This window comes from Chanodichthys erythropterus, chromosome 21 (genome assembly GCF_024489055.1).
Source record: "Chanodichthys erythropterus isolate Z2021 chromosome 21, ASM2448905v1, whole genome shotgun sequence".
Taxonomy (NCBI): domain Eukaryota; kingdom Metazoa; phylum Chordata; class Actinopteri; order Cypriniformes; family Xenocyprididae; genus Chanodichthys; species Chanodichthys erythropterus.
In genome coordinates this window covers 18,552,497-18,573,140 of record NC_090241.1, presented here as the reverse complement: position 1 = coordinate 18,573,140, position 20,644 = coordinate 18,552,497, and the positions used below count along the sequence as shown (strand labels likewise).

Here is a 20,644-nt window from a genome sequence, read left to right as displayed (position 1 = left end):
CTTCTTTTAAAGACATTAAAAATCTTACCGATCCCTTTTGAACAGTAGTATATATATAAAAAGCAAAAGTCTTAGGCACTTTGGTATTTTCACCCCAAAAAAGATTTTAAACCAGTTATTTATATCTTTTGCTGTAGTGTGTCAGTAAGAAAAAGTGAGATTTTTGTATGCACAAGAAGTCTGACAACAGCCGGAAGAAACCCTCAAGCGTCTTTTGAGAAAGGGGCATTGTAACGGCATTTTATAGGCTACATCACACACCAAGTTGTTGCATCATGTTCGACACCAATCAACTGTATGAAATGTAAAATGAACTACAAAGGTCTGGGGCGGGGCAGGTGCATTAAATGTGTTAAATTATTTTAACATGTTATTTGTCCATAACTAATTCATTATTAAATTGTTAAATTAACAGCCAGTTAAATCAACAGCCCTATTCTCTAGGGATGTTAAAGTGATAGTTCACCCAAAAATGAAAATTATCCCATGATTTACTCACCCTCATGCCATCCTAGGTGTATATAACTATCTTCAGACGAACACAATCAGAGATATATATTTAAAAATATCCTTAGTCGTCCAAAGCTTATAATAGTTGTGAATAGGGGGCCACATTCTGAAGTCAAAAATAATGCATCCATCCATTAAAAAAAACGCCTCTCGCTGTTTAAACAAATAGAGCTGAGCAACAAACTCAAGCTCCTCTTCTCTGATATCGAAATCCTCCGAAATTTCTCTTTAAAATAATCGTTTTAGACTTATAATGTAGAAGATTTTGTCATGGTAAAATTGAGTATATTATAGTAAATATGATGTGTTTTATTTTACAATTAAAATCATATGTGTGTTAGGCCTGTACATGTGTGTGCAGAAAACATGGCAGCATGTACATGTGCTGAACGCGAGAAAATTGAATCTTAAAGAAACTGTTTACAACAAATGGAAAATCCTATTTCAAGCTGAAGACTGTAAAAGGACCTATTCAAGAATATCTATAGAATGTATAAGGGGCGTTTGCCTGAATATATACTGAAACCAGAGCATAAATTCAGCAGCGGTCTCCTGGAGAGGCTGTCTCCTTTATTGTGCAATAAAGTAAAATTCTGGAATCAAAGATCTTTAAGAAGTGATTTTTTTCACATAAAGTAGAAACCACAACATAATCCGTGACCGGTGATTTGTTTTGCTTTATCCTCTGCGGCTTTCGTCATTACGTTGTGCGTCAGGTCAAAGGATACTCTTCCGCTGCAAAACGACTTGCGCATTCTGCGTACAGTTGTCCGCCGGAAGCTAGTTATTTTAATGACAAAGTTTTAAATATGGATATTTTTCCTACAAATAAGCATCACTTCGCTTCAGAAGGGCTTTATTAACCCCCTGGAGTCGTATCAATTACTTTTTTTATGGATGACATTATTTTTGATTTCAAAACAGCCCCCCCCTCATTCACAACCATTATAAACCTTGGAGGACTAAGGATATTTTTATTTATATCTCTGATTGTGTTTGTCTGAAAGAAGAAAGTCATATACACCTAGGATGACTTGAGGGTGAGTAAATCATGGGATAATTTTCATTTTTGGGTGAACTATCCCTTTAATTAAACTGCTCAAATTATGACTATTAAAAAGCCTATAAACAAAGTCAATTAAAAGACATTAGATTATTGTGGCAGACAAAAGTATTTAATAGAATCAGAAAAAAAATAGATATTTTGTTCGTTTTATTTACATGTTCTCAATTTAAAGAAACTATTATGTTCTGTTGCATTTTGTTTTCAGGTTAAAAATTATATGAATGTATAACATTTCAGGTGCTCTATCATTAGTCACCATCTCTTTTATGGTGGTTCTGGCATCAAGTTAGTGCCCGTTCATTGTAGTTTCCATGTTGGGTATGGAAAGTGCAGATGCTAACCTGTATGAGCTCATTAATGCGGTGCAAGTCATCATCAGCTCCAGCTCTCTTCTTTGGGATGAGCCCTTCCTGCAGGGTGGTCAGCCGGCTGTACACGTCATGCTCCAAGTTAGACTGCGATCAAACAATAAAGAAATTCATTAAACTGTTACCTATATACAACATTAACTGCCTCAATAACAGGCTGTTGGTATCATATATTTCATGTATAACACAATAAAACTCTTAAGCCATTGTAGACTTATGGTGGAAATAAAACCATCAGCTGCAGAACCCACCAGCTGCAGCAGCTGTGCGGCACACAGGTGCACTTTCCAGCCCTGAGCACGACATGCTACTCCTCTCTGATTGGCCATGTCCTGAAGGCTTCCTTTCTTCTCCTCTGCGGAGACATTATCAAGATGATGTCTTCTCATTTTACAGGACCAGATTTAATACTATGAACATTATCAGATGACTTAAAAGGAACAAGAAAACGACTGTGTCCCAAGATAAATCAAAGACCAGATACCTACCTTTGACTTTGATGTCGCTGTACCTCTGGAAGTGGTGATAAGCAGCCTTCCACGGGTTACGGTAATGGCGTAGAAGAGTGAGGGGAGGTCTGGGACGGACTGGCACATAGCGAACACCGTCCTCATCTAAAAAAATCATTAACATTACAAATGAACAAGTGTACACTCAGTTTGGGGAGTATTACAAATATACACTACTAAATTATATCATTAGAAAAAGGAAAATAAATAAAGCAACACTACTATACAGTTTCTCAGACTCACAAACAAATAAGTTTTATGCATAATCTCAATTTCAAAGAATCGCAGTATCCTAACCTGTCGCGATGTGATATGATTGCAGCTACATGCAATTTGTCTGTCCACGCCAGACACAATGCGACTAAAAGACATGACAATATCAATCAAATATCACAGCCAACCAGAAGAGCAGAGTCTCTCTGCAAGCACACTGCACTCATTATGGTTAAGTACACAATCAAATTCATAAACATTACACCATTTTAATATTTTTATTAAAAATAGTGAGAGCAAACAAGTCTGTTTTAGTCACTCATGTGAGTTCACAGTTTGAACGTTCTTGTTTCCTTTATTTTATTTTCAAGATCTGAGGTGAATTATCCATTGTCACTTTCAGTATGGCATTAAAGGTCACCCAAAGTTATATTCAAACTCACATTAGACACTTTTAACACTGAATAAAGCACATAAATATGACCTGAGATTATCATTGTCATACTTTGTAAGTTGTTCCAGCCACAACGTTGCAGAAATAGAAACTGTTTCTAAAACAGAACCAAAAACTTAGGACAAAAATTCTGATTAACATGGAAAAGATACCTTTTATCATGTTGCATCGTCTAATTAGGACACTATTGAATATTTGGTGCAAGGATATTCATGATAGGAAACAATGGGTCCTATTTACACTGGGTGTGATCATTTTCATACCAACAATTCAACTGTTTTTTTAAAAGACAGTATACAGTATGAAATTTATAGAACATTTATAATGCTAAAGTAGGTAGATCAGAATGACAAGTTCGCATTGACAGATTTATTTTAAATATTTTATTTTTATTTATTTATTTTTTAAATAAATCTGTCAAAGTAAAATTCTTATTGCCCCTCCAAAAAAAAATCCACTTGGTTAAAGTCCCTTTAAGACAAGTCATTTCACTCGGCGGCCATCTTTGAAACACCTCTCGGGCATCCTGGGCATCATGCCCTATCTCTTTGAATTGGGAAACATCAAATTCTCCAAAACTGTTCGCCAACCTTATGATTAAATTTAATATTTGAAATCACCAATGAAATCTAACAACAACCGGCTCATAAATTTAGTTTCTAAATGCTCGAATCATGACAAAAAAACTGTATTTTTCAGGCTGGATCAAGCTAATGCGCATGCGCAGACCTAAATGCGCGTCTCTTCGGAGGCGCGCGTCTGACTGTTTCTATAGAAACCGGTGATTCTAACGGCCGCTGAAGCGACGCGATGACTTAACCAGTCGGCGATTGGCTCTTATTTAGAAGGCGGGACTTATTCCGCCATATTGCGCGTTACACTTTCTCCCATTCAAAACTATACGAGTGACACGTCTTGTGTTATTCTATAGTCTTTGACTTGGTTCTGGACAACCGCTGCTCTATGGCGCTTGTGTTTTTGGCAGAATACTAGTTTCACACATTATGTATGAATATCTATTATGAATTTATGTGAAAATTGTTTTATGTTTACTTAAAATCCATTTAATGGATTCATCAGCAATTCAGCATAAGTTTCACCGATACTGGCGTTCATTTTATTGTTTACCATGCCATTAAATAAACATTTAATGTATAAAATATTTAAAATACTGTCTTTGTATTGTTTCCACGTTAGTTTGGAGATTTGTTAAAAAATATTTAATGTTACGTGCTATTAATCTCAATTAATTTTTGAAATGGGTTTGAAAAATTTGTTAGCCATAATTTTTATTTTATTTAGCAGGATTAACTTTTTAGCATAGTTTTTATCATTTTGATGTTTCTGAATTTATGACAACCAAAATTTATTCAAACTGACTGCTGCATGGTGCAGACAGAATGTGTCAATTATTTTTAATGAGTTTACAGTCACATCTTGACCTTTCCAAAAGGGCAGATGCATCATGGTAATCAGCTTCAGTTGCTAATGCAGCATCTAGATATCCATGGATGCGTGCATGTATATGTATATAATAAATATATATATATATATATATTTAAACTCACCAACATATTCTCTAGGTGGAGACTCATGTCTTTCAGGCCTGTTTCCTGGAGCTCGGCTGCTAGCTCTCTCTTCGTCTGTGCTGTTGGTCTCCATCATCTCTGTCTCCTCAGTGGAGATCACATGCTGCTGTTTGCGGGGTTTCTTCCTCGGGGAGGCCCCAGGCAGGAGGTCTCCAGGTTGAGCAGATATGGCCAGGGTGGAGGCCTGGGAGGAGAGGGATGAAGCCGGACCCATCGAAGAAGGAGCTAAGGGCACTGGGATAAAGAGAATTCATAAACACATGGAGTGCCCAAACTCCATCTTTAAAATTTAATTGGACTAGCATTAGAAGCCATTGTAAAACAGTCAATGTGATCATACATAGTTTGAATTGGATGTAGAATTGTTTGTAGTGATTATATAGTGACTTTATAGGAATAGGCAGGGCTTGAAGGTGCAAGCATTTCACTTGCATTTGCAAATGAAAATAGAATAGTGTAAACTGTAAAATGTATTTAGGAGCACATGTGAGAATAAAAAGTAGGTCACCACGGCTCATTAAAGTCTTAAAATCAGGTTTTTTTTTTTTTCACAAAAAGTCTTAAATGGTTTAACAAAAGTTTTATATCATGATTCATGTTTTATGGCCCCAAATTAAAGACATCTTAAAAACTGAGTTAATGTGATTTTTAAAGTTCAAAGGGTTTAATTTCAATAAATAAATGTGAGTCAAAACACAGTTCCCAATTAATTCATGCATTTATGCCAATGTACGGCTTTTGATCTAATGTTGATAAATTGTGACTTTTTGGTGTTTGTATTGTAGTATGTTTTAGATTGTTGTAAGAGTGCATATTTTATCTTCCTCATGTTTGAATGAACAGCTGGAAGTAGTAAAGATATTTCAAAATAAGAGTCCTGGTGTTTTCAGCCTTGTTTATGATGAGAAGTCCCACATTATGCAGAACATGATTTTTACTGGTTATTATTGGTATTTTAGTTACAAAATAAAGTGTCTCTAGCTTTTATTTCAATGTTTAGAATATGCATAATTATTAAATGAATACAGTTTGAACAAAGCATAATTTTTTAAAAAGTGTACTTTTCCTATTCAAATAATTAAAAAATAAATTAGTGTTTAAATTATCTTTTTAAATATTACAATTTTTTCTTGTAAATGCCTCCTCATGTCCCTTTATTAAGGATAAATAAATGATTTAACACTAAAGTTTTTTATGCACTCCTAAATTTTTCCCAAAGACCACATGTAAGCATCAAGCCCTAATAGGTAGATTCTTATTCTGACAAGTACACCTACCTGCTTGTGAAGTATCCATTGGCTCCATTTCCTGTTTTACTTTAACTTCTGGAAGGGTGGAGCTCAGGGCAGCAGTGCTGCTGGCCGCTGGCTGGGTGGGAGAGGCCACTGCATTGGCCATGGAGGCAGACACAGGGGGGGTGACAGCCATGGCTGCGGGCAGGGCTGAAAGAACGGCAGTGGGCTGAGGAGGTGTCGGAGCTGGTGGAGCCAGAAGGGTGGGAATGGCCTGTGAATGATGTTGAGCAGGAGTGGACAGCTTCTGCTGCTCACCTCCGTGACTCGGAAGAGCCTCCACGGTTGCCATGACTGGAGGCGCCATAGCAACATGAACATCAGATTTGGGCTTCACTCTAATTACAGAAAGATCAGAACAACATTAAACATTCAGATCTGCTTGCATAAAACCAGTTTTAGACAACGAGATCACATGCATGTAAAAACTGTTAACAGGGTTCCCACTTTTTCCGAAACAGGAAAAAATGATTTATTACAGGTTTATCACACCCAATTTCTAGTAATTTCCAGCAGAAATAGCGTCAGATCTTTTCCTCTGAGTGTAATAGATTATCAAAAAAGAAAACATGTAGGGTGAGGTTCCATGCATTGTATTTTGAGATGTGGCCATTGCACTAAAAATGTGCCTCCATGAATGTAAGATTGCAGGGGGCGGATTCAGGGGAGGAAAGAGTACTGAAAAAAAACATACTCAAGTAAAAACCATTACTTTTAAAAAAAAAAAATGTAGTGTAAGTAGTATAGTAAAAGTACATGAGAAAGAGTAAACGAGTAGCTTATTTAAATGTACTCATGAATAGCGACTAGCGAGTACTGAGCTGCAGATTCTGCCCCCTTATAATAAACTGTACACTGCAATTTAAAAGAGTGGAAAACACTGAACATACTCTAATTCACATTCTCTTTTGCTGAATATCTATATCCTGCAATAGTTTTAATTTTGACTGCCAACTTTTTAAAATACATAATTTGTCAGTGATAGAATGCATGACTATTACAGAGATGAAAAGATGAAAACGTTATTTTTAGTACACACATCACCATTTTAAATTATAATGTTTAAAAAAAGGATTTAAAAACAGTTTTAGGCCTTAGGCCGAGCGGGCTATTGTTGCAAATAAAATATCATTGTTCAGAACAGTGCAAAGAATACAAAAACCTTTAGAAACTCATATGAGGGTTTAGCATCACACCAGAGATGAGTTAAAAAAGACAGAGATAGCCAATTTCTCACCAAAATAGCACCAGTTTTAGCATTTTGTAATAAAGAAATAAGAATCACTAATATTATCAAACAGTTAACCTCACCTAATGTAACTATAGTAAGCTAACAGTGTACAATGCTAGCATTGCATAAATCCCTGGAGGCCAATAATATCAGTGATAACATGATAAGTTATCACTGATAAATATATTATCAGAATAAATATATAGATATATAAATATATATCTAAATATATTAATTGACCTGTATAATTAAAAAATGCTTTTTTTCTTTCAGATAAATCTCTTTAACTGATATATTATGACCTTTTAATATTATTTGTCTATTATTATGCATGCATGCATGTCATTATTCAACCTTCAACTACATAATTACGTAGAATATTTTCATTATTTCATATTAAATAAATACTTTGTTAGTGATATCAGATGCATTTCATATTTAACAAAAATCAAGTTTACGTTCTTGCCCCAGAAAGTTGTGTATTCTCACCCTTAAGCATGCTAAATTTATATCAGAATATGTTCCAATTTAAACATAAATCCACATTGCTCTAAAAGTGGGCATCATCCCCTATATAAAACTATTATATTTAATAGTTTTATATTAAATATATAACTATTTTCATCAGGGAAAAACTTTTCCAAAAAAAAACCCCCACGAATGTACATCTCTTGGCAGGGCCACTGTTTGTCTCTGCAAATAAGCTGTTCTTAATTGGTTATTTCACTCTCCTGGGCAGGTTTAAGCAGACTAAATAACTGGAGTACATCACCAGAGAGAAGTTGTTTAACAAAAGATCAGTTTTTGACATTTTAATTAACATTTATGAGGAAAAAAAAAAACAAAAAACAAAAAACAAAAAACAAAAAAAACAAATCATACATATTTTATACCGCATATTAAGTGTACTTAAAGTAGCCTCTGTTCACTAAGCCTTCTAGTTACTCCATCTAGATGTAGATTACTTTAAGTTGTTCGACCTCAGTTGTACATATTTAATTTTTCTAGATGTATATTACACCATTTAATTCTACTAAAAACTAGTTAATTCTAGTGTATATAATATGTAAGCATGCAAGTACCTATAGCTTCTGGAAACCATACCAAACTACTTGTGTTTTTGTGCACACTTGGTGAACAAAGCATATTCTGATTCGGATTTACATGGATTAATTATTAACCAAAAAAAAAAAAAAATCTATAACATGCATTTGATAATGTGAAAAATGTTAAGATCTAATTCTATTTCTTGAGGTTTTCAGGCCTGGAAATCAAACTTTAACCCTGATATCTTCAGGGTATTCAGGACCGTGGGAACCCTGTGTTGGGAGCATTGTATTTTGTCCTATTCTTATTAGGATAATAAAGGATCTTCAGGCAGGGCTTACCCCGCTGGGCGAGGGGATCCCGACAGCCTTATCCCACTATCCACTCGGCCAGCATTAGGCTCACTCGGTTGCGCTGGGATCAGACTTTTACGTACTGCCCTAGAAATACACCCCAAAAGTGGTCTCACACTATTTTATCAACATTATCTCTGACTTAATAAAAAAAAAAAAAAAAAAGCGAGCACATTAGATTCTGTTACTTCTCAGGATGCCATTAATGAGGAAGTAATGTAATTGTTCATAATATGATTGATAGTTTGGCTCCTAAGTAAAAAAAACAGCTGACTCACCCTTCGTTCACAGGTTTCTTGCGAAGGATGCTAGGTCGGGGGGACGAGACAAGTGTGGGCGCACCTGTGCCCACCCCCTGAGGGTGTGTCTGCACCATCGTAGTGACAGACTGCGTGCCACTGAAAGTGCTTCCGATTGGATTAGTTACAAAAGCAGGACTTTCAGCCAAAACGACACCTGTATAAAAAAACAGATTCTTTAAATATTAATGAGCAGGACAAACACTGAAAAAAAAAGAAAAAAAAATTTAGTTAAGTTAATTAGTCCAAATTTTATTTGTCCTGACACCATTGATTTAATTTAATAGATCTAATTTTCTAATATATAATATAATTTTTCCACTCACAGTGTCTGGATCTCTTTAAAAAAAGTTCTGCTAAAATTACCTGGTGGTTTTGCTTCTGATTGTGGCTGTTGTGTGGCGACCGGAGCCTGCTGTACGCTCTGTGTGCTGATTGGTGCAGCGGCATGCAGCCCCTGCACTCCTATTGGTGCAGGTTGAATGCCCTGAGCAGTCATAGAGGCTGGCTGGATGTTCTGGGTGCTTATCTGGGCAGATGGCAGGCCGATGCGATCCACCGCCATCAGCTGCATGGGGTTCAAGTGCACAGTGGTGGCCACACCCACACCAGCCTGAGCAGGAAGAGCTGGGCTCTGAGCTGAGGCCGTGACTGAGGAAAACAGCACAAAATGTGTTAGAGGTCTAAGAAACGCTTGGATATTAGCACAAAGTTTCTGGTTGAGCATGTGTGTTGTGTTTACCTGGGTAGGGGCGGATGGTGGAGACAGAGCTGGTGATGGGCGTGTAGGTGTGGGTCAGAGGATACGGGGATGAGTACTGTGTGGGTAAGAAGTACTGAAACTGCACTGGCACCGACGGCCTAAAGAAAAGCACACATGGATAACATGATGCAAGCTTCAATTCAATGATAATTCATGGATTACTTTGGTATAATTGGCTTAATTTAGGGGTGTCCAATCCTGCTCCTGAAAGTCCAAAGTCCTGTAATCCTGAAGACCTTGATTACCTTGGTTCAGGTGCATTTAATTGGGGTTGGAGCTGAACTCTACAGGCCAGTAGTCCTCCAGGAGGAGGACTGGATACCACTGGGCTACTTCAAGATTAACTGGCAGAGCTTAACCACCACAGGAAGAATTTTTGCACTGGTTTCACCTGTTATCGCTGCGGGCTTCCATGTTGACAGGGTTTGGTGAAGAGCGATGACCCGATATAGAAATCAGGTTGGTCCTTTCTCCTGGATACTCTGTCTGGATGCGTGGGGATGTGTGGGCAATGGGCTGAGGAACCACTTTAGCTGGAATGAAGCAAGAATGAAAATCAATCAGTCTATTTATGGCATACTGTGACATCTGGGTATGCAGTTTATGCATGTCCATATGGGCCTGGGCATGTTGGGGCCTGCATCCATAAAGCTATGACATTATTTGCTTCATTACTGTGAGGCTTCATGTAAGCACATGCACACACATACACACAGATCAGAGATTGAGCAGCGCACACACAGCATTATGCATTGTAAATGACTTTACTAGCAAAATTTATATAATGAATAATATACAGGTGCTGGTCATATAATTAGAATATCATCAAAAAGTTGATTTATTTCACTAATTCCATTCAAAAAGTGAAACTTGTATATTATATTCATTCATTACACACAGACTGATATATTTCAAATGTTTATTTCTTTTAATTTTGATGATTATAACTGACAACTAAGGAAAATTCTAAATTCAGTATCTCAGAAAATTAGAATATTACTAGACAAATACAAAGAAAGGATTTTTAGAAATCTTGGCCAACTGAAAAGTATGAACATGAAAAGTATGAGCATGTACAGCACTCAATACTTAGTTGGGGCTCCTTTTGCCTGAATTACTGCAGTAATGTGGTGTGGCATGGAGTCTGTGGCACTGCTCAGGTGTTATGAGAGCCCAAGTTGCTCTGATAGTGGCCTTCAGCTCTTCTGCATTGGGTCTGGGTCTGGCATATCGCATCTTCCTCTTCACAATACCCCATAGATTTTCTATGGGGTTAAGGTCAGGCGAGTTTGATGGCCAATTAAGAACAGGGATACCATGGTCCTTAAACCAGGTACTGGTAGCTTTGGCACTGTGTGCAGGTGCTACAGTCCTGTTGGAAAATGAAATCTGCATCTCCATAAAGTTGGTCAGCAGCAGGAAGCATGAAGTGCTCTAAAACTTCCTGGTATACAGCTGCGTTGACCTTGAACCTCAGAAAACACAGTGGACAAACACCAGCAGATGACATGGCACCCCAAACCATCACTGACTGTGGAAACTTTACATTGGACCTCAAGCAACGTGGATTGTGTGCCTCTCCTCTCTTCCTCCAGACTCTGGGCCCCTGATTTCCAAAGGAAATGCAAAATTTACTTTCATCAGAGAACATAACTTTGGACCACTCAGCAGCAGTCCAGTCCTTTTGTCTTTAGCCCAGGCGAGACGCTTCTGATGACGTTTGTTGTTCAAGAGTGGCTTGACAAGGAGTGCGACAGCTGAAACCCATGTCTTGCATACGTCTGTGCGTAGTGGTTCTTGAAGCACTGACTCCAGCTGCAGTCCACTCTTTGTGAATCTGCCCCACATTTTTGAATGGGTGTCTTTTGGACAACTGTCAAGTCAGCAGTCTTCCCCATGATTGTGTAGCCTACAGAATTAGACTGACAGACCATTTAAAGGCCTTTGCAGGTGTTTTGAGTTAATTAGCTGATTAGAGTGTGGCACCAGGCAGAGTCCTGCACGGGTTCGGGTACCCGCGGGTACCCGACGGGTGACCCGCAAATTTGGCTGAAACGGGTGAAAAATATCTAACTGTGTCGGATACGGGTGCGGGTCGGTTCGGACACGGGGGAAACACGGGTTCAAAACAGTCGCGTGCAAACGTAAAAATAAATGCATATTTTTAGGAACACTTCTACAAAACTATGCCTGTATTTCAAGTTGGTAAAATATATATATATTTTTTTGTTTATTTGAGCCCGCGCCTTCCCAGGAGTCTCTAGGCCACTTTCCACTTTTAAAAAATCACAACCGCGCGAACTGCTGCATGAGTCGTCGAGATGGATCCTGAGGAGTTGAAAAAAAAATAGCTAGAGGAGATTGTAAAGTTGTCGACAATACTTCATCAAAACTCAAGTCCAGTGTGTGGGAGAAATTTGGAGTCATCTCAGATGAAGAAAGCAATATTGTGAAAGGCTTTGCTGCATGCAAAACCTGCCTTAAAGTTTTCGTTTTCGATAGCCTCAAATGTGGAACTTTTTAGAGGCATCGAAAACCCCGACCCTCCATCTAACCATTGTTTGGTATGAGCGCATCAGACGCCACTTGCGAGCTTCTTCAAATGATAGCATGATCATTTCCTCACTGAAGGAGAAATGCCTCAGTATTCTCCAGGACAAGTTCGACATTCATCGTTCACACAGACTTGCAATGTTCCTGCATCCTAAACTGAAAAGTATGAAGCTACTTGCTGACAGTAGTGAAGTGGCAAGCGTGCACAGTGAGATGCGGCGCCTTGTGAAAGGTCAGTATTAATGCAAACACAGCCACAGGGGGGTTGGATGAGAGAAAATAAAAGTGAGATTTTGAGGGGAAAAATGTATTTTTATTAAATAACATTTGAAAAACCTGTATAAACTGAACACCAAAGAACAATATTAACTATGAGCGATTGTGACGCGTTCATGAAAAATGTCACAAAGAACCGGCAAAAGTAGCCTAATGATTATGAATATGTCAAATATTGCCAGGACACATTTCAATTGTTTATTAATAAACAAGTGTTTTCTGTGTCGGCTGCAAAGATGAAGTTGACGATGCAGTAGTGAACACGCCAGAGAGAAATGCACATTTCATACAGATTACATAAGCAGAGAGCAGTCTGTTTTATTTTGTTTTGAATTGTTTTGTTTAAAAGTACATTCAAGCTTTCTATATATTTCTCAGGTCTGTGAGGCATGTAGCTTATACACTGAGTTTCGGTTAATTTATGAGACTAGCTCCAGTTCACACGCCGGCGATCCGCTCCGTGTCCTGATTATATTGCCTGCTATATTTACTTCTTATTTATTAAATCCAGGCAATTGGTTGATAAAACATTGATTAAAATTATGATACAATTAATACAAAACGAAATTCACTTTAAAGAAAGGCTTTATACAATAAAAAACTTAATGAAGTGGTCAAAATAATGTCTGCCCACTCTGTCTCCCGACATATTGCGCAACTTATGATCTTCTTTTCACTTCTCATATAATCAACATAGATGAAATTATTATATATATATATATATATATATATATATATATATATATATATATATCTATATATATATATATATATATATATATATATATATATATATATATATATATATTTTAACATAATTGTGAAAATCGTTTTCTTTAATGACTAGGCTACCACACGTAGAGGCCTAATAAACTACAGTACAGAGAAGTATATAATGTCGGAGCGGGATTTGAGCGTTTTAGGTGGCAAATGTTTTGCCACCTAAAAGTTACAGATTTTTTGTGTTACGTAGGCATGTTAAGGCCAAAGGCCTTGTTATAACTCCTGTATTACCTGGCAATAAAAATTTGAAAAAAGTGTGTATAATGTGATTGGCTAAACTGATTTGATTTCGGGTGCGGGTCGGGTGTCGGTTCTATTTTAAGCGGGTCGGGTCGGGTGCGGATTTTAATTAGTGCTGCTGTCGGAAAACGGGTCGGATGCGGTTTTAAGTACTGCGGGTACGGGCGGGTGCGGATTTACAAAATCGGACCCGTGCAGCTCTCTGACACCAGGTGTCTTCAATATTGAACCTTTTCACAATATTCTAATTTTCTGAGATACTGAATTTGGGATTTTCCCTAGTTGTCAGTTATAATCATCAAAATTAAAAGAAATAAACATTTGAAATATATCAGTCTGTGTGTAATGAATGAATATAATATACAAGTTTCACTTTTTGAATGGAATTAGTGAAATAAATCAACTTTTTGATGATATTCTAATTATATGACCAGCACCTGTACTTGTCAAATAATGTTCTTAGTCTTTTCTTCCTGTGGGGGAGACTACAATAATTCATTATGAATTAAATGGAAATCAAATTAAATATAATTTATTGTGTAACCAAAATACCAATAATGCCCAGAAGAAGAAAACAACTTAGCGTGTGACTTTTAATTATAAACAAGCCCGAAATATACCGGGACTCTTATTTTGAAATGTATACACAATTGCGGGCTGATCCTTCAGAATCTTACAACTGTATAAAACCTATTATATAAAAGGCCATAAAGTAGATATTGTCATAATTCATCAACTTGAGTTCATTAGTAATCACTTGGCATAAATCTGCTCTTTTCATTGATTGAGAAGCACTTTGAAGCACTCTAAAGCGCTGTTGCGCGAGCCTGTAGAACGCACAACAGCGCAGCCTTGTGACTTTTCAACATGCAGCGCTCTTTGTGAAATATCCACCGAGTCTCTGCAGCGCATGTGGGAATGTCAGCGGGAGTAAAGTAAACAGTTCTGACGCACACATAACGAGCAGGTATGAAACGCATAGGGCGAGGGAAGATTTTCCACTAGTTAATCGATCGTGGATGATTTCATTATCTTGGGCGGATACAAAAGTAGTAGAGGATAAAAATAATAAAAGCATAAATGTGTCTCCAAATATACTTGGGCGGCCGTTAATATACCTGGGCGGCCCGCCCAAGTAAAGTCTATGTGTGGGAAGCACTGAATGCTACATTATATTTCTCAGCAATGAGGTGGAAGCATTGCCATTTTTGAAGTATTTCAACACACAGTTTCACTATTAATAGAGAGAAGCTGCATAGAAGAAGGTAATTCACATTAATAGATCATTCGTTTACTACATTTATTAGGTAACTTGCTCAATATACAATTTTTGACTATTACTAATACTTATTTAATGTTGGATCTGGATGGCCTGTTACTTACAGAGATTATGCATTTATCAGGCTACTCAGATTTAAAAAAATTAGATAAATGTCCTTTGCAAAGCAGTTTGTTTGTTATGGTATTTTCATGATACTATCTATCCATCACTATCCATCTGTCCATCCTTTCATTCATCCATCAATATATCTATCCATCCATCCCTCTGTAAAGTCAATAACTTTCATAACTTTCAAACAAGGCTTTAAGCCAACATTCAAAAATTGTCTTGACAAATCTGGTTTGTTTGGGGGGGTTTTTTTGTGAAAAATGACAGTTGAAATTCCCTCAACTATGAATTTCATTGTATTTTAATTCTGCATCCTGTTTCCCTCACTACAACAAACAGATATAAATGGATATGGCAAAATGATCTAATTAGTTTTAGCACAACTTGCCAAAACATTTTAGCATTGCACTCAGTCTCTCATAGATTCCACTGTGTAATTGTGAATACAAATAATGATCTGAACTGTTGTAGATTGATTCAGAACCTTTAAATAAACACCTGTAGAGAATGGGTTGAGCTTACCGACAGGAATAGCAGAGGTGGTCACAGCTGTAGCATGGGAATGAGAGGCCATTGTCATAGTGACAATAGTGCTACTGGTCATTTGGGTATGTGGTGCAGAGCCTGTTTTGGGGTACACACAGTTTAGACAAAGTTATGAACTGCATGAAAATGTTTTTGAAATATTTGGGGGAAAAAAGTTACCTGTAGTGGTGGCAGAAGGAGCACTGTTGGTAGCTAAGATAGGAGCTACAGTGGCAGCAGCAACAGGGGTCACAGTGTTGAAGATTGGCTTCTGCAGACAAAAACACATCAAAGTTCACTTCATAAATAAACAAAATTAATTTTTGTAGCATTATGAAGACCCTATAACCTTCTAATGCATAAGCATAAAATATTCTACTAAAATACAATCTGGATATGCAGAACTAACTGATTCAATAAACACTTTCAAACTAGCATCCAGGGACCTCCAGGGAGCCAAAATTGGGTTAATTTAAAAAAAAAAAAAAAGATTGTGATAAAATATTAATTAAAAATACTTAACGTAATAATTTTTAAGACATGCACCAAATTTTATATTGTTAAAGTTTTGTTCTTACTCAGAAGTTGTGAATAGTCAATTATTTTCTATTGACAGCCTTAGTTTTTTCTCTTTTTATTATCATTGTGAGTTACACAACAAACATCATTTGCAAGGGATTGTAATATTTGGGGGTCCTTGGCATCCAAAGATTTGAAAACCCCTGCTTTATACAAATAACTTTAGATCAATAGGTTCATAGCAGGACTGACTTGTGTGACGGTGTGAGGGGGCTGGGCTTTCTGGGCTCCAATAGCTGGGTGGGAGGGGAGGGTGATGCGAGTAGCAGTGTCCCGGGGGGTTGGTGGACGCTGGATGTTGATGGCGGCTGGTGGAGGGTGAATGGCTACTGGTCGCCTAAAAATGCAAATTCAAGATTATTATTGGAATAACACCAAACAATCCTATCATGACACATAGTTATAGTGCTCATCAAAGAGATAGATACAATAATTTACCCATGAACCATTTCTGCAGAGTGTGTGACAGGGGTGTTTATGACTGGGGACTGGGTTCTAGCAGCTGAGATGGGAGCCACCATGGTGGGTAGAACAGCCGTTGAGGTGGTCACCAAAGGTCGAGACTGTGAATACAGACAGAGTGGGTAAATATCAAGAACTCTCAATAACTAATGGAAGATGTTGCAAATTGTTCTTTTCACAACTGTGTAAACTGACAGCAATATCAAACATAAAGTGCATAAACTGCAACACAACAGGACTCAACATTAAGGATGTAAGAATGGTCCACCAGAACTGTCAGTGCCACCATCAGACCACAGTTGGGTACAGGGTTCCTACACATTTCCCCATTTCAAAATTCTGTACTTTTCCAGACTCAAATTTCCAAACCTCTCTGTATATTTTTCACACCATATTTAACAAATCGTTCTTACAGTCATCTGTAAATATTTTTACTTTCTCAGGTTTTTATTTCATAGGTTTTCTTAAACTGATAACATTTTCTTATATGACTGGAAGTCTCTGACATCAGTTGGATACTGTATGATAATATGATAATATGGTTTGATGTTGCACGATCAACAAACATCGAAGTACAGCCTTGATGAATTTTAAAAGAGACTCGCTTATGGTAAAGACAAACAAATGTATGCCTTGAATTTATTCAGTCGTGTTTGACAAGCACTAAATGATCACTAAACTTTTGCCATGAAATGCTTGTATGATAAATTTATTTTCAGAAATTCTTAATTTTATATTTTAGAAAACTGAATAGGGGCAATAGATGAGCTTCTGAGTGATATTTGTCTTGGAATCATTTGAAAATTGGAAACAGTTGAAAATGAGGTTTCTAAACCAAGTTTTGCACTGTATGTACCCAAATTATAGCCATCATGAAAATATTAAAGAACCAGCCCTTACTGCAAATGGAAAACTAAGAAGGTATAGGGTATACAGTATATACTGTAAACAATACTTAATAAATAAAAAATGTATTTCCTTCTTAAACATGCTGCTAAAAAATTAAATCATTACTTTTTTGTGAAAGAACATCTCAACTACATGGGAATGTTTACAATGAATAAACAACTTTGTAGTTATGCCAAATTCTAAATTATTTTATGCAGCAAAAATTGAGTGTGAAAAATATTTATCCAGTAAAACATGAACAAATGGAAGAGTCATGGGGCATTTAAATACTGTTGTGGACAGTGGGTGGGCCTTGGAGACAAAAAAGCTGTGAATCACTGCTCTAAACGTGACATTTACATTAAGCGCTGTTTAGACCAGAGCAGACCGTTGTGTCTAACTGTATGTGATCAGTAATTGTAAAGCATCCGCACCTGAATAGGCTGATGTATAATGTGCTGCACAGCTGCAGGTTGGCTAGGGCCTGCGTTTCCTCCTCCGGCTGGTCTGAGAACAGTAGGGCCTTTAGTGCTGGACATGACAGCTGCAGCAGCTGCGCCTGAAACACCAAACACAGGCACAGATATAACTTTATTACAATATGCTACAGTTAATGTCAAACAAACACAAACATACCAGAAAATTCAACTCCATCATGTAAAGGTGAAGTGTGTCATTTCTGGCATAAAACAGCAGTGCAAAACATGCAGAAATTACAGGCATTTAAAAATATTTTTTTGCATTTAGCTTAAAACCACTAGTGACAGATATTACCCACTTTAGCATAGGGATGTGCAATTAATTTCACTGACGTTGTGATAAAGTAACAAATCTTGTGTGTATACACAATGTGAATAAAACATAAATAGTCCAATGCTAAATACAGCCGAAAAACAGATTTGTTTGCTATGCATTTTGATCATTGTACATGATCTGTTGCAAAACACGACAAGCATTCATTGAGTCAAAGTTAGCCAATAGTCATATTTAGACAGTGCAGGACGAATAAGAGCAAAACTAATAGCCTATTAAGTATAAGTTAGTAAATATATTATAACAATAGGTTACATTAACCATAAATTTTGTGTCATTAACCAAATTTAGAAAGCATTGATGAATTCAAAATACTTCCTGTCATTTTGACAGAAAAAAAACAAGAATGATCAATTTAAACCTAGCATATCATGTCAATTTTAATTTTACAATTATCATAAAATGATGCACGATGCAAATGCATTTGAGCATTAAAATTAAAGTAAATATGCAAATAAATCAGGAAAACTTTAAAGTCACAGTATGTAAGTTTCACCGCTAGGTAGCAAAGGCATTGCTTGATGATGCTGTGAATGAGCGAGGAATCATGGGAGTTGTCATCTTCACCTCCACAGCCAATAGAAAGCAATCCGACAGGAATAAGGCAGAAATCGTGTTCAAGGATAGCTATAGCTAATGTTTTCAAGTTTTATTAATGTTACTGTGGTATGAAACAGGGCAGTGCCCAGAGCAGAACAAGGCCGGTGGAGGGGCCTTGAGTCCCATGAAGCAGCTTTGGAAAGATATAAGAAGGAATGACGGCAGTGAAGGACGGGAGAGGACCAGGTATAGGATATTTTACATTGCTGTTTTTATTATGCTTATATGTCATAGTTGGCTGCTGCAGCTCCTTTCATTATGTTGTTTGTCTATCACAATTAAAGTTACGTTTAATGTTTGTTGGTTCCCGCCTCTCTTCCTTGAACAGTAATGTTTGCTCACTTAAATTCACATTATTTTATCTCATTCTAATTAAATAGCCGGGAATGCTGAATCACTTACACATTAAAATTGTGGGGTAACTTGGTCAAAACAATCATATTAAAATACATTCGATTGTTTTTAAAGTTATGTTATAATGTTACTCTGTGCATTCGCTCTGTGGCTGGTATGAGACATTTGTTGCACACTGCAGTAAGATAGATCGATATTAGAATATAATTAATAAAAGCTGGATGACGTGTGTTGCCAAATGGCATTCAGTTAATTTTAAAATATAATGTATAGAGGAGAAAATGTTGTATTACTGTTACTACAAAAAAAGCTCTTTCTGATTATGCTATGAGCCACTTGACAAAATAGCATTTTCTCGGAGGCATGGTACTACAAACCCAACCCTACATTACACTGATTTAGATTGCGAATTTCTCTGGATTTAAACATTGTTGGAAACATTTGGGATAATTCAAGTACACAATTGGTCAAAATATATAACACTGTGCTAGTGGTTTTTGGAAATTTTAAAGCAAAAATCTTACATATTGTGCCTTTAATGGGAAACAACCAACCAGGGCTGCACAACGATTAATCGTTTGCAAAATAAAAGTCTGTGTTACGTAATATATGTGTGTGTTCTGTGTATAATAATTATGTATATATAAATACATGCACATACATGTATAAATTTACGAAATATGTATGATGTATAATGTAGAATGTATAAAATATATATATATATATATATATATATATATATATATATATATATATAATATTTTTCTTAAATATATACATATATGTGCATGTATTTATATATACATAATTATTATACACAGAACACACACATATTACGTAACACAGACTTTTATTTTGCAAACGATTAATCGTGATTAATCGTTGTGCAGCACTACAACCAACTAGTACTTCTAATGTAAACCAACATCAGCAGTTCCATTTAGTAGGTGTGTGACAATACACTTATCTCACGAGGAGACTATACACGATACTGGGTTCACGAGAACAAGACGGGAAGATATTTTAAAACTATTTTGAAGAAATCTTAAATGACGAAATATATGACTAGAACAACAGTCTTTTATTTGACTGAAAGTCACAAATTGCAAAACAATGCAGGTGCATTTTGAATTGTTTTGAAAGTAATCATCTTGTAATGAATGTCACTTCAGGTCTACTTTTTAACCCTCATGTTGTGTTCGGGTCAATTTGACCCGAACACCAATTTTCTTTTTCCCGAAAATACTAGTTAATGTTATCGCTTTGGACTGAAACTTAGTGACTTTGTTCCCAAAGGGTATAACTAAATCTCAATATTTTTTTGGACATTTTCTTAATTTTTTGTGGGGGTTTTGTTACCTTGTTACACTCGTGGTGTTCCCGGTCAAAAATGACCGGCCCATAAAAAATAGCTTATAAATCACTCATTATACCATATTTTCACCCAATCTTGGATTCAATCTTTTTGTCAACTTGTTCTCTTTCAA

At 36.6% G+C, this 20,644-nt stretch overlaps 1 protein-coding gene across 3 annotated transcripts in view; it reads right to left on the bottom strand.

Annotated features, from left to right (window-relative positions):
• Positions 1–20,644, bottom strand: part of sap130a (Sin3A-associated protein a) — a 34,518-nt gene that overhangs the window by 4,391 nt on the left and 9,483 nt on the right. The window contains exons 6-20 of one of the 3 annotated variants that reach the window (XM_067374654.1): positions 17,825–17,949; positions 16,479–16,603; positions 16,233–16,377; positions 15,642–15,732; positions 15,459–15,560; positions 10,086–10,227; positions 9,674–9,792; positions 9,298–9,582; positions 8,911–9,088; positions 8,621–8,719; positions 5,987–6,339; positions 4,689–4,943; positions 2,433–2,558; positions 2,196–2,299; positions 1,918–2,031 (exon numbers count right to left, since the gene is read on the bottom strand). In XM_067374654.1, coding sequence (XP_067230755.1) covers positions 1,918–2,031; positions 2,196–2,299; positions 2,433–2,558; positions 4,689–4,943; positions 5,987–6,339; positions 8,621–8,719; positions 8,911–9,088; positions 9,298–9,582; positions 9,674–9,792; positions 10,086–10,227; positions 15,459–15,560; positions 15,642–15,732; positions 16,233–16,377; positions 16,479–16,603; positions 17,825–17,949 — 2,363 coding nt within the window. Of the gene's footprint in view, positions 1–1,917; positions 2,032–2,195; positions 2,300–2,432; positions 2,559–2,750; positions 2,815–4,688; positions 4,944–5,986; positions 6,340–8,620; positions 8,720–8,910; positions 9,089–9,297; positions 9,583–9,673; positions 9,793–10,085; positions 10,228–15,458; positions 15,561–15,641; positions 15,733–16,232; positions 16,378–16,478; positions 16,604–17,824; positions 17,950–20,644 lie in introns of those variants that run through there. The other 2 variants (XM_067374655.1, XM_067374656.1) reach the window with 2 other exon arrangements.